Here is a 13490-nt window from a genome sequence, read left to right as displayed (position 1 = left end):
AGAGACGGACAGTCCCGATTTTTGGGTCTTTTTCTTATATAGGCTCCTGTTACTCCCCAGCCCCATCCTGATTTTTCACACTTGCTGTCTGGTCACCTTAGACTGAGAGTTGGGTACTGATCATAGCTTTGGATCTGATTCACTGTGTGGCCTTGAACAAGTCACTGAAGCCAAAAAATTTCACGTGACTCATGATTTTGGGTGCCTCCATTTTAGGCTCTCCAGCTTGAAATACCATGGGTGCAACGCACCCATGACATCAATTGCAGTTACTAGTGCTCTGCTCAGCTGAAGTCAGTTAGAGCTGAGGCTTGTCTGCACCCATGACAATCAGACCCAGAGGTGTTTTTTTTTGTGTTGGGCACCCGGGAATCCCTGGGCATTTTTAAAAATGTTAGCACTTGCTCAGTTTCCCCAGCTGTAAAATGGGGGTAATGATACTTAACTGCCTACCCAGGGTGGGTTTTGTGAGGATTAATCAGTTAATACAGGAAAGGGCTTTGCACAGATACTGCGCTATATTAGAGCAGCAGTATTATTGCTCGCCATGCTCAGTAGAAGCACTGTTGCTTTAAAAAGGGAGCTTGTCCAAGATCTCTTCCTCCACTGGATCTAAGATGGATGCTCCTGCTGCAGCACAGTCTCTGAGCAGACTTTGCACTGGCTGCTTTTTTTGTTTTTCCTGGAAGCTCCCTCCAGACAGGTCAGCAGCACTGCAGATTCAGCAGAAACATGCGGGTAGCTCTTCTCAGGTAAGTTACTACTAACACAATGCTGCTCTTTCACACACCTGTATGGTGATCACATCAAGGATTCTGGCATACTGAGAATGATGGTCCTCTCCTTATTTGTCTCTAGCTGACTCTGAGAACCCAGCTCTCAGCAAGGGAATAGTCTGACAACTTCGGGCCTCTGGTCTCTAAAAAATTGTCTTCTGGCTAACTGATTTTCATGTAGTTGTTATGAGGGTGGGGGACGCCTGGTGCAGGGCCTGATTCTGATTTCACTCACCCTTGTTTTACCCTGGCATAACTTCTAGGGTGTTACCCTTGATTTACACTGGTGTAAGTGTGATCAGAATGTGCCCTGACATTCCCAAAAGCCTGATTGCCATGTGTAGTATGGTAGCATTCCCATGTCCCGTCAGGAAGGAGGTGGTAGATCTGTTGCTAGAGAGGGAAGAGTAGGACTAGTCCAAGAGAGCCTTCTGAACTTTCTGAGCCAGAAACCACCAAGGCTAGTTTTAGCTTCATTGGTTTCTTTTCCTCCTTCCCCAGTAACTCCCCTCCTTTTAAGCATTAATAGCGTTGTCTTTGCTGGGATGTAACAAATGGAGCACTCCAGTAACTTGCCAGAGTCTAAATTTGTTTAATTTTATTATCCCAGTAGACACTTCGGGGTTGGCGATTAGTGTTGCGTACATGTATTAGTTTTTTTTTTGGTGGGGGAGTGGCGGCTTTAATGAAATAGAGATTAAATTAACACTTTTTTTAACACCATCATCACTGACTAATACCATCTTGCTCTGGGAATAGTGCAAGTTGCTTAACTGTGGCTGCCGAGCCAGCAGGGAGAAGGATAAAGCACTTTGGGAGAGTTTCTCCTCTCTGCCGTTGTACGCTGCTCTGGAGGCATAAAGGTGCTAGGAGGGGCTTGTGGACAATTCCCCAATGCAGGAGTAGGGCTGTTGTAATCAACCCAATGCTTCTCCCCTCTCAAGCCCTGGGTAGGAAGTATGAGGAATAAGGATAGGGATAGCTCAGTGGTTTGAGCATTGGCCTGCTAAACCCCAAACCTTGAGGGGGCCATTTAGGGAACGGGGGTAAAAATCTGTCAGGGGGTTGGACTAGATGACCTCCTGAAGCCCTGATATTCTATGAGTCAAGAGTGTATATCAGGGTCAGAAGTGGTGCAAGCAAGCCCTTAGGTGTGCTATCATAATTTAGAGCAGTTACTGTAATTTACACTGAGGCCTCAGCACCCTAGAAATACACTTTGCACCCCATTTCACCTGCACCTTTTTGATTTGTGCTTCTCAGCACAGAATCTAGCCTCTGCCAAGCTGCGCCTTCCTGTTTTCTTCTCCTCAGGCTCTGTGCAGGTGACCACTGACTTGAGGACTCAGGTGAGAGAGTGATTGGTCTAGTGGGAGTGGGCCCTTCAGGTGCATCTTTGCTCAACTTACCTTTTGTCAGTTTCACTGGTCAGCTGGCTGGTGGCACCTCCCTGCAGCTGGAGGCTGCCTAGGAGTTTACAAAAAACTTTTTTTTTTTTTAAAGTTGACAGGAACACTAGACCCGGCCCTAAAAAGATGGACACTTTTCAGACAAATAGTGCCTCATTAACAAGCTTTTGAAGCTTCATTCAATTAGCTTTTCTCTCTAGAAATTCCCTTGCTTTTAAAGGAACAGCAGAGGCTAGAAGAATCTGCCACTACAGTCCCGTAGCTGCTGCTTTCATGTAAAGCTTTCTCTTAGGGGTTAGTCGCCTTAGTTAGAAAACTTTCCAAAGAATTTAGATTCGGCCATTCCCACATGCTTCTATGTTTGATGCCTACTGACATTTGTGAGAGTGAAGTTCTGTTGGTTCGTGGAAAATGAATTTTGGAACCATAGCTGAGAAGTCATTAAAAAGTAGAAGTTGTGGTGGTGTTTGTTTTTTTTAAAAGGCAACATTTGCCAAAAGAAGCATAGAATTTCCTGCTCTTAAGGAAAACCTATGTCAATCTCAGTTTATTTGCATATAATTTCTGAAAAAGGTTGGTTTTAATAACAACCTTAGGAAATGGGAACTTTATCCATAAGCCACTATAATTGTGCCTTAGAAATCCAAACAAACTCTTCACCCTCTGCCCCCCATATATGTCAATGAGAACCTGTCAGTGAAAAATGTCACTTGGAAAACCTATAACTTTATCTTCCTCTGTTGAGATTGAACAGCATACGACATAAAAGATCTGGGTTCAACTGAGAAATGGTTGTACAGATGATTATTGCTGAGCTACTGCTTCTGCACTGTAACTGGATTACATCAAATCAAATGAGATTAGACGCTAAAAAGCAAGATTTAGGTTCAACTTCCAAATCTCTTATTTTTCTTTTTCCATGTCTTCTGATTTATTGCTTTAATGGTATTTTGGAATAAAAAATGTAGGGTTTCATCTTTATAAAATATTGAGTTATATAAAAGTTTGATTTCTCCAAGAATCCAAAAAAAAACAAGTTTCCAATGAATTGACATGTATCATCATTTTATTTTCACTTCTGTTTTCATTATGTACTCCCCTCACCCCCCAGAGCCTTCATTAATATTTAAATAATGGTTGCACACAATGGAAGGTGAAGGGAGGTTAGTTTAGTTATGGTTCCTCACTAGTCCCTGCAGCAGAAACGCAAGCTGCAGCATGGATGGTTGTGGATACTCTGTATCTGTTCCCAAACCTGTCAGGACATCATCTGAGAGGTAGAGTCCCTGGCCTTTTAAGTGCCAAGTGTGGAATGCCATCAGCAAATGGCCTTAGAAAAATAGAGGTTGGACACATGGGAACAGTTTGTTTGTTCTTGTTTTGTTTTTTTTTTCCTCCAGACTTTCAAATCTGAACTTGGATTGTAACAATATTTCAGACTTAACTCTTTAAAAATACAATTGTTAAATTTCTGTTACTCTGTTGCAATCCTGGTTGAGTTTCCTAGGGGATAGTTATCAGACTGTTAATCAGATTCCACCTTTGGATCTCACATGCTTCCAAACCCAGCAAGGCAGAGTCCTGGGCAGAGTCCAGGTGCTTTCTCTAGCCCTGGGCCTCTCAGGCACACTCCTGAGTACAGACTCCCTGTCTGTAACCCTTCCTTGGGACATGAGACTCTGCAGTCCAACTTCCCTAGGTCCCAGACCCAAATGCTGAGGCTCCAAGTCCCTCATGCATGCTCCCACCCAGAGTCCACCTCAATTAAACTGTAATTCCAAGGTACCCACACTTTGGGAACATGTGGCAGGTGAAGTAAGGAAGATGGGTTTTGCTCAGGAACACACACACACACACTTTACTCTTAGCACACTTTACTCTTAGCACAGGAGAGTTACAGATCTTTGGAAAACAGTAAACACCTGAGGTTATCTGCTCTGAGTCCTCACCACTCCTGAGAGCCTTTGTGAGGAGGTAAAGCCCCCCTGGTTCCCATTCCTCCAGCTGTCTTCTCTTCCTGGTAATGGATTGTCCCCTTGCTTAGAGACCACATTACTTTTAAACGCAGTCTGTGACACCTTTCCTTTCTCTCTCTTTCCTGCCCCTCCCTTGGGATTTTCCAGACTCCCAACCCCCTTAGTGGTTGCTGGGCAGAGAGTCTTTAAAGTAAATGGCTCTACTGGAGGTAACCCCATTGTCCTACCAGAATAAATCTGTTCAATTACTGATGGACCTTTTTCAACTTCCCCATTTAGTCCGTTCCTGCCAGAACATGGACGTTCAAATCTACACTGAAGGTTACCATTAAAATGCCATTCATAAAACAGGAGGAATTCATCAGTTAACAGCATATTCTCCAAACTGTCACACACTCTATCTGTTAATTGTGCTAATACTAAGCCGATTTTTAAAACGCCTACTACTGAATATAGTACTTGCTACTGTGAGTAGTACAGTTCCCTAGAAGGCAAAGGAACGACTTCCAGAACTGAGCACTATTTGCAGGATCAAAGGCAGATTTTTCCACATGCTTTGCTTCAAGCTCATGAAGAGCCATACTGAATCAAAGGAACTACACATGTGGTTGAAGTCTCGGCGAATGAAGGCCTGTGCTCCATTAGTCACATAGGTTTGAGGATGAGGCCTGTTGCTTGTGCTTAATTTGTTGTGAAAAAATCTTCAACAAAAGCATAGCAGAACATCCCTTTCAATAATGGATTTTCAAAACACATTGGGTTGTTTTATAGCTATGAAAACTCGTAGTAATGCTCTTGTTTATCCCTTTTGTGCTGAATGCTTAGTCTGAGTAAATGGGTGTTTTTTCCTCTCCCTTGTTTCTCTTTTCATTTGCAGCTGGCTGAAAGATATAAATAAACTCATTGCTTTGGGATTTTTTAATGATCCACTGTGCATAACAGCCCAGGTGGAAATCTGGTTTTATCCCTTCATGTGTCTCTCTCTTCAGCTTCTATTATTATTTTATTTATTTTAATTTAATCTTTCAGATGTGTTTAGTACGTCAAGAAAAGTGTTACCACTACGTGCCTCTCTTTGGGCAGCATCAGTTTTCTCTGTAACTTCAGTAAGTTTTTTTTTTTTTTTTCTTTCTTGAAAGTTAAATTCTAACTTGCAAAGGGAGAGTAAGGCAAATCCAGGTATTGTAAGCTAAATTCCGAAACTTTATTTGAATACTGGTTGGAATTACCTCAGCGAATTCCAGTAACATGAGCAAATCATCTGTTCCACAGAATGTGAATGTTGACGTGGATGAGTGGTGTATGCAAGAAAGACCTCTGAGGAATCAGCAAAGAATCCTGTGGCACCTATAGACTAACAGACGTTTTGGAGCATGAGCTTTCGTGGGTGAATACCCACTTTTTCAGATGCATGTGGTGGAATGTGTATGTTGAGACATGCTCGAAGTAACATGCATAAAGGAAAAAAATGAGAAAGTATAGGCTTAGATGGTTTGGTTGGGTAAGCACAGTCCTGGGAACTGTGCAGGTAAGAGTCCGATAGATCGAGTTTGAAGGAAGAAGACAAAGAGGCCGACCTATGAAGTAGTAGTGGGAGATCATAAGCAAGACATAAGGTGTGTTAGAGGATATGGTACTGAACAGAGAACTATAATCATAGGGAAGATCCTGTTTGATGAGATTATCATTCACTCAAAAAATTTTACAACACAATCTTAACTTCTGTTAACCAACAAAATGCTACCGCCTACGTACTGATTATGGGGTTAAAAATGGTTATATGCTGTCCTCCCCAAAATTTAAATCCATGCCAGAAAACTCACTCTTCTAGTAGTTAAGTCCTGCAAACACTTAAGTATGTAGATAACTTCATGAGTAATCCCAGTGACTGAAAGGTCATTATTTACATGTGAGAAGTTATTAGGGTGACCAGATGTCCAGATTTTATAGGGATAATCCTGATATTTGGGGCTTTTTCTTATATAGGCTCCTATTACTCCCTCACCCCCTGTCCTGATTTTTCACACTTGCTGTCTGGTCAGCCTAGAAGTTATGCACTTATGTGTTTGGAGAAATGGGCCCCTACCATGCACTGTAGCGCACTTGCTTAAATACATGGGGAATGGAAATGCTGTTTGGGGCTATGCGGTGCCACAGATATGATACACAGATGGCACTGTATCTCTTCCTGCATGGGGTCTCTGTTTTCTTCCAGCTGTGCCATTTGAATGCTAGCCTGCATTTCCCTCCTGCTCACAGGGTTAATATACAAATAATAAATATAGGCACTTCTATAGCACCTGCCACATGAGGCAGTCATGGGGCTTTACAAAAAGTGGGGGAACTCCTGGCTTTACTGAACTCAATGGAGAATTGCCATTGTTCTTTAACTGGACCGGGAATTTCACACAATATTAACCCAATATTTCACCTACTAGGTAGGTGACGTTTCATTCAACAGCTGGGAAAACAGAGAGAGACAAGACACTCTCAACTTAATTTGAGACACCTTTGGATTTTCAGAGGTATTGAGCACCGCCCCTGGCTCTCATGACTTCAATTGTCTCTAGTAATTCTTTATTTCACAGTGAGTGGGGGATGCTCAACAGCTCTGAAAATCTGATTCTTCCAGAGTGGACTCACTCAAAGTGACTGGACAATTTTGAAAACATATTCCGAGTGACATGCCCAGAGTTCATGCTGTTAGACTGGGAAAGTATTGCTCAGATTCTTGCTCTTAATCAACATAGGTCACAGTGCTACACAATTTTCATTTTTAATAGGAGCTATTTCAACTTTGTTTCCAGCTTCTTTAGCATCTGTTCCTTTTGTCATAGAGGGAGCCATTCTATGTTGTTGTTTTTTTCAGTCTAGTACGACTCTTTGAGGAGACTTCATCTTTTTAATCATTGTTAGAGCCAAGTTTAGTTTTTGGGAGGTCTCTTTGGCGAACAGGGAATTTATAAAAGAGCAACAAAAATGATTAAGGAGTTGGTGATCTTGAATTGTAACCAGGTTAAAAACATAACAATGCGTAGCTTGACCAAAGCTTGAATGACATCAGTCTGTTGCTAACCACATGTGTAAGCAGCGAGGAGCTAGGAGAATTATTTAGGTTAGAGCAAGCAGGCATAAGTACAAGAGAAGCAATTTAGCAAGAGAATTATAAGGATTTATATGACATTAGTTGTTAAGCAGAACTCCCCATTAGAGACAATAGGAGAATTGTTTAATAAACTGATGTCCCAGTACAAATAAGGGTGAATACTTGGAGATGCTTTGTGAACTAGCCCTGGGTTTTTCTAGGGCTCTGTGTGACATAGTATGGAAGCCCCCTTGCTAAATCTGGGCTAGATATGGTCTTCTCAAATGTAAAGGATTAGGTACAGGCACTTGTCACTGAGGGCTGGGAGTGCAGGAGGACTTTACAAGCTGGATGGACTGATAGGGCACGGATTGCTATTCCTTGCAAATGCGCAAACTGGTATAATTTTTCCCAAATGTTACTGTAACACAAGCTCATGCATTCCTTTTCTCATAGGTACCAGATGGCCTCCACCTTCTCCACCCACTGTTAGCTCTCTCTGGCTGCCTCTTTTACACTATCCTCCACAACTCCTTAAAAATATTGCATCCATGCTTTCTGCTATCTGTACTATCAGACTCAGTTTGCTGTACAGTGCTGGGTAACACTAGCACCCATGGTTTATATACTTAATGGCCTCTTGTGTGGACAATATGTGGAGGACTGGGAATGTTTACTCTTTGCCAAGCTGGAGTTGGGGCAGGGAAGGTTCTAAACAGAAGCTCTCTACCGTGAAGCAGGAAAAGAGAGTAGCTTTATGGGTGGTGCTATTTTATTTATTCTAATAAAATCCTGATTGAGCATTAGAAGAAAGTCACTCTTTCTGTGATCCTTTCTGGTAGTCCGTTGATCTCATCTGTCAGTCTCCTTATCTTCTTTTCCAGTAGTGCTCTTAACTGATGCTTAATGTGCACTATATACACCCTATTTTCTGCATTGCTAGAATGAACATTTTTGTCCTTGCCTTCTGTCACTTCTGGATATGTTGACAATGAACAGAATGACAGCAATGGTGACTTAGAAGGGAACACTCTGAAGATGGAAGCGGCAAGAAGAAACTCTCTTAATTATAAAATGTTATTGGAGAAAAGAAGTACATAACTCCCTAGCAGTATGTGCACAAATCATAGCCTAGACTGTGCATATAAAGCATGAGGAGGCAAAGAATCTTTTGCTCGAAAATCTAAAATAGGTAAAGCAGAATCTCTGTTAGCTGTCTCTAGTAATCCCCAGCTGCTAGCACAGTAGTGTAGGAACAGGAAGAGGGGACTCTTTTCACTTCCACAAATAATATATTGGGTTGACCTGAAGAAGAGAAGAATGACTCCCTTGGGGAACAAGCTCAAACAATGGCATTGAAATCTTATTCAGCAATCTGATAGCTGCTGTACATCCTGACTAGCTGGGAGTGATAATAGCAAATAAGAGAGGTGCACTTCATTGTGGCAGGAGTTGCAAGTAGGATGTTTTGGGGGAGAGGAGGGTTGCAAAATGCAGCAGAGATGGGGAATTTATTAGTGTATGGTAACATCTGCAATATATGTTCCTCTATTAATCTCTTCAAAGAGAGTATATGGATGGACATTTTTTTCCCAAGAAACCTTGCTCCTACAATCTGACTTGGTGATTTAAATTCCCTTTCTAGCAATTAGCAATTTACTTCTGTTTCACTGATGGGTACTACACAAAGTCAAAATAGAGAAGGAACTTGGGGCAATCATATTTGTAGAGCAACTTGCTGTGGGTGGTTGTCACCTAACTGAAATAAATGTCTTGGCCGTTCGTGATGTGAATTATTATTCCAATTTGCCACTAGAGTGAACCTCCTTCTAGTTATGCTAGGGGATATTTCTCTGTGACTTTCCCAAATGACAATGCATCAGATAACCCCCCCCTTTTTTTTTGTGGTTAAAGAGGCAATTAGATTGAGTGAAGGGCAGTATTTATTGTACTGCAGAAGCCTGTGACGATCACTATTTGAAACATCTTAATATTAAATAAAATCACACGTGAAATCTGTTTTGGCTGGAATCTGTTACATTTTTAGGATGAGGAACACTAAGTGGGGATGGGGATTGAACAAATCAGTGTGTCCTCTCTCCTGGAACTGCAAACCTAAGCAAGTAGATCCAAAATTCCCCTGAAAGATGAATAAATAGCCTCTCTTTCACCTCCCCACCACTGCTGATTTGAAATAAAATGCAGGCAGTTTTAACTAGGGTTTGTGCAAATTAATTGAAGATCTTGTTTGTGTGATTCTGGGTCTATTTTAAATGGAGATGTCATGGTTAAAATACTTAATGGTGCAGATGCAATGTGTTCTTTCTAAACGGAAATAACTATTGGGAAGAATTGAGAGTGTTACAGATCACTTAAATGTCTCAGCTGAGTGGGTATTAGAACTGTTAAAACAAATGCATCATTTTCTGAAATTCTGTAGTAGTGTCTTCTCCTAAAATATTGCCAGATTAGTGCTTATCAGACCAGTAATGCAATGTGCTCACACCTTCAGGTAACAGTGTGATTCATGGGTTTTTGTGTGTTGTTTTTTTTTTTTTTTTTTTTAATGATAGTGGCTGCTAGCTGTAACTATGGAATGTATTGTCATGGAAACCACGCTTTTCTAAATTTACACCGGTGCTGGTGATGAGAGAGACAGGACTTGAAAGAAAATCTGTTTAATGAGACAGCCAGGCTGGGGAATAAACAGATCAAAGATTCAGATATTTTTATGAGCATTTGTCATAACATGTATTCTAAATAGGGTCAAGCAATATTTCATATGCTAACCATGAGGAAAAGTTGGAAAAGTCCTGCTTTGCATTACTTTGGAATAATAGGTCAAACAGAGTATGGATTATTGATGTTTGGTCAAATAGCATCTCTAGAATAAGCTCCCATGTGATCTAATGTGGCATATAAAACACCATTTCAAGGCTGTGTGAAATCAAACAGTGGCCAGAGTGAATTGAAGACAGTGGACTTTTAGAATCTGTCATTGCAAAAAAATCCTTTAAAAAAAATTAGGACTTATGATGGGAACTGGGTTGTAATTTTAACTATGGAGCAATTGATGCTGCTCCATAATACAGTCTCTCTGATCAATTTTGTATCTAAGGAAATTTAATACACACTACTGTAGTATCTAGGTTCGTGTATGCAAACTGGGAAACCTCAGTCCTATCCTTAAGGAATCAGAACTAATAATGTAAATATTATTGTATCAAATCATGATTAGGTTATAAGTGATGAAACTTCTAAAAGGAAAAATTAGTGATCAAGGGTATTAAAAAAAAAATGAAATCCTTTTGTTACCTGGGGTTTTGCTGAACCAAAACTCTTGGTAACTTTATTGTTTGTTTGTGAGATAGTGTTCAGGAATAATCAATGGAGACACTGCCATCTAGCCAATAGATAATGGATGCAAGCAGGCAAACAAGTGATTTCACTCAAAGCTTCTACTTTATTTAGTCTCCAGCACATGCAAACATCTGCAACTGGTTAGCGGAAGCATCTCAAATCACCCCTCAGATTCATATTTACCCAGGTCTTGAAGAGGTCTCGAGAGGATAACTATAGATGTCCAGTGGCCAGCCTTCCATCAGCAGGGGAACTGGAGAGATGTCAAGCATTCAAATATACGCAAGCTCATATTTCTTCCTCTTTCTGTATCCAATTTGTTAATATTAAATAGCTGCTCATCAACCGTCCTCCCCTTGTGAACAGAACTAAGTTAAGGGTGGGGTTTTCTAGCCTATCAGAGAATTTTCATCAGTCAGGCTGGGGAACTTTCCATCAGTAAACCAATAGTAATAGTTAACTATTGCCAGACTTTCAATCTTGCAAAACCGCATGCTTCGGAGAAATAAGTCAAGTCAGGAGGGCATAGGGTCATGTTCACTCCTCAGGGTTACTCTCACTTCACTCTCCTCTCCTGGTCTGTTAGTTGTGCTAAAGCCTCCTTTTAGCTGCTTTCAGCAATACGCATAACAACTGGTATTCCACTGAGGGCAGTGGTTTAAGCATGTTTCTGGGCTGTGGACTATCAAAAATCTGCATGTAGACTTTCAGATTTTGGAATGCGGGGGGGTAAATTACATAGGAAAGATCCAGTTCTGTCCTTATTTATTTTTAGTTATTGTACTGCTCCCTTTTACATTGTGGTCTCCAGTCAGCTAACCATATAGAGTTAAAATATAATCTAGTTACAATCCCTCTAATATTTACTCTGAGAATTCTTTGAAGCACATCCATATTTGTACTTTCATTTGCCATAAGGGTTTCTATAGTCTGTTATGAAGCACATTCTGTGCTCACTTTAGCCCAGTCCCTGGAAGAAAATATTCCAATCATCTCTTCAGAATACACCGACAATTGTCAGGGAGACAAACTGCTCTCATTTAATCAGAAAGCACTCATAGTGTGATGAGCAGAGCCTCATAAGTTACAAATGGTAAGGTCAAGTCACTGTTTAAACAACTGCTGGATTTATTTCACTGTCAGCTGTGAAAGTGTTTAAACTGCCCTCTTCACCCTTTTTTCTCCTTCTTGCTTTTTTTTGTATTTACACTTTTATTAATTCAACTTTAACACAAAGTTAAAAAATTACAGCTATCAGATTGACCATCCACACTGCTTTATTGTACATTTTGATCCGTCACTACTGAAATTGAGGAAATACGACCGCTGCTTTGCTATTACTGTGGCCAAATATTATAGTTCCCCTAAACTCCTGTAATGGTTAATTCCTGACATACTGGAGGCTAATGTGTAGAATATGTTTAAAGGTTATATTATGAATTATAGCTGCCTCATCTGTAGGTTATAGTACTTCAAACAGAGTTTAAAGGGATGTTTGGGTTTTTTAAGCTTCATACTGGTTCGTTTTCCATGTAGCTTCATGTATTTTTTTTCAGTGCTTCCTGCATCCATCAGACTGTCTATTTGCAAATTTGGTGCCTGGAGAAAGCTCCCCATGTGGCAGGCGAGGATTGGGTAAATGATACTTGTAACAGTGTTTTCTCGCATTGCAAACTCCAGCAGCTGAGATTTTCAGCTTTGAGTAAAGTTGTTTCATGCTGAGATTCATCTATTTGGAGAAAGCAAAGGTTGTCGCTTCTATGGAGTTGCAATTCAATTGATCCTTTTTCTGGGGGTTGGAGGAGAGGGAATCCTTATTGGAATGCATATTGATAAAGACTGAAGATATGTTCTCGTTAGATAAGTAGTTTTTTTTGTTTTTCCCCTCCCCACAATGACTATGTATGCAGCAACTCACTGGCTTTTTACCAAATCGGAGCTGCAGTATTTTCTTCTGATGGACATAATTTCAGCCCACTTGAGCTAGCATGACAATCTATGTGATTGTTATGAGTAGGCGTTATATCCTTTTACATGCTAATCCTGCCACACCTGCTATTCCCCCTCATTTCCATTTCTTCCCTTCAATGTAAAACTAATTTCCCAGTGGAAGGAAACCCTGAGTATCATGATCAATGCTGCATCATTGATTCATCAACAGAGAAAGGGATGGCTGAATGGGACACAGGTAGAGATTCAAGCAGGCTGCTTCTGATGAGCAAGAGAAGATAGCTGTTGAGCAGCTTATGTTGCCACTCCATGTGCCGTATCAGCTACTTGTTTTTATCTTTCAGTAGGCTGCTACTACTGCAGCACTAAGGAATGTGCCCTATTGTTAAAAATCCTGACTGCTTTACACCAATGATTTGCCACTGCAAAGTTGCATGCACCAACAACACTTATCGTTGATGTTTGGATGCAAGGTAGGACACGGTTAATGTATTTAAATGCATGTTGTAACTCCTTTGATTATCTATGCTATTTTATAATGCCTGAGTAGGAATATAGATAAGATTCAGAGCAAATTGGAATTTGTTGGCTATATGATAGGGCTTACAGTGCTGATATATTTCAGATGTTCTAGGAAATCCAGAGTAAGAAAGGGTTTCCTTTATTTCTATAATAGTATAAGTACAGATTCCCATAGGAGAAACAATTGGATTATAGATTTGTTCTAGACTTCATTATCTTACTTGGCTAACAAAGGTAACTAAATCATTAATCTCTCACTTGCCTAGCTTCATTGCATTTGAAATGTCTACACGTATTCTTGAAACCCTGAACTAAGTAGAAAGATCTACTGTTTCATTGATATCGATGATGGTGCTCCCTAATGAGATGAAATGAAGTATGCAGCTCTGCACTTCTGTATATTAAATAAAGT

The 13490-nt window shown here is 40.5% G+C and overlaps 1 protein-coding gene across 5 annotated transcripts in view; it reads left to right on the top strand.

The window, feature by feature from the left end:
- The window catches only part of DLG2 (discs large MAGUK scaffold protein 2), a 1569268-nt gene that overhangs the window by 564881 nt on the left and 990897 nt on the right, over positions 1–13490 (top strand). Inside the window, exon 1 of one of the 5 annotated variants that reach the window (XM_030558496.1) lies at positions 12384–13029. The exons of the other annotated variants lie outside the window; for them this stretch is intronic. Within the exon in view, the coding sequence (XP_030414356.1) occupies positions 12991–13029 (39 nt within the window). The 5' untranslated portion in view covers positions 12384–12990. Of the gene's footprint in view, positions 1–12383; positions 13030–13490 lie in introns of those variants that run through there. 5 annotated transcript variants of the gene reach the window in all.

The sequence above is a fragment of the Gopherus evgoodei genome, chromosome 1, assembly GCF_007399415.2.
Source record: "Gopherus evgoodei ecotype Sinaloan lineage chromosome 1, rGopEvg1_v1.p, whole genome shotgun sequence".
Lineage (NCBI taxonomy): Eukaryota > Metazoa > Chordata > Testudines > Testudinidae > Gopherus > Gopherus evgoodei.
Note: the sequence above shows the minus strand (reverse complement) of the source record. Positions and strands in the feature narration are given on the sequence as shown.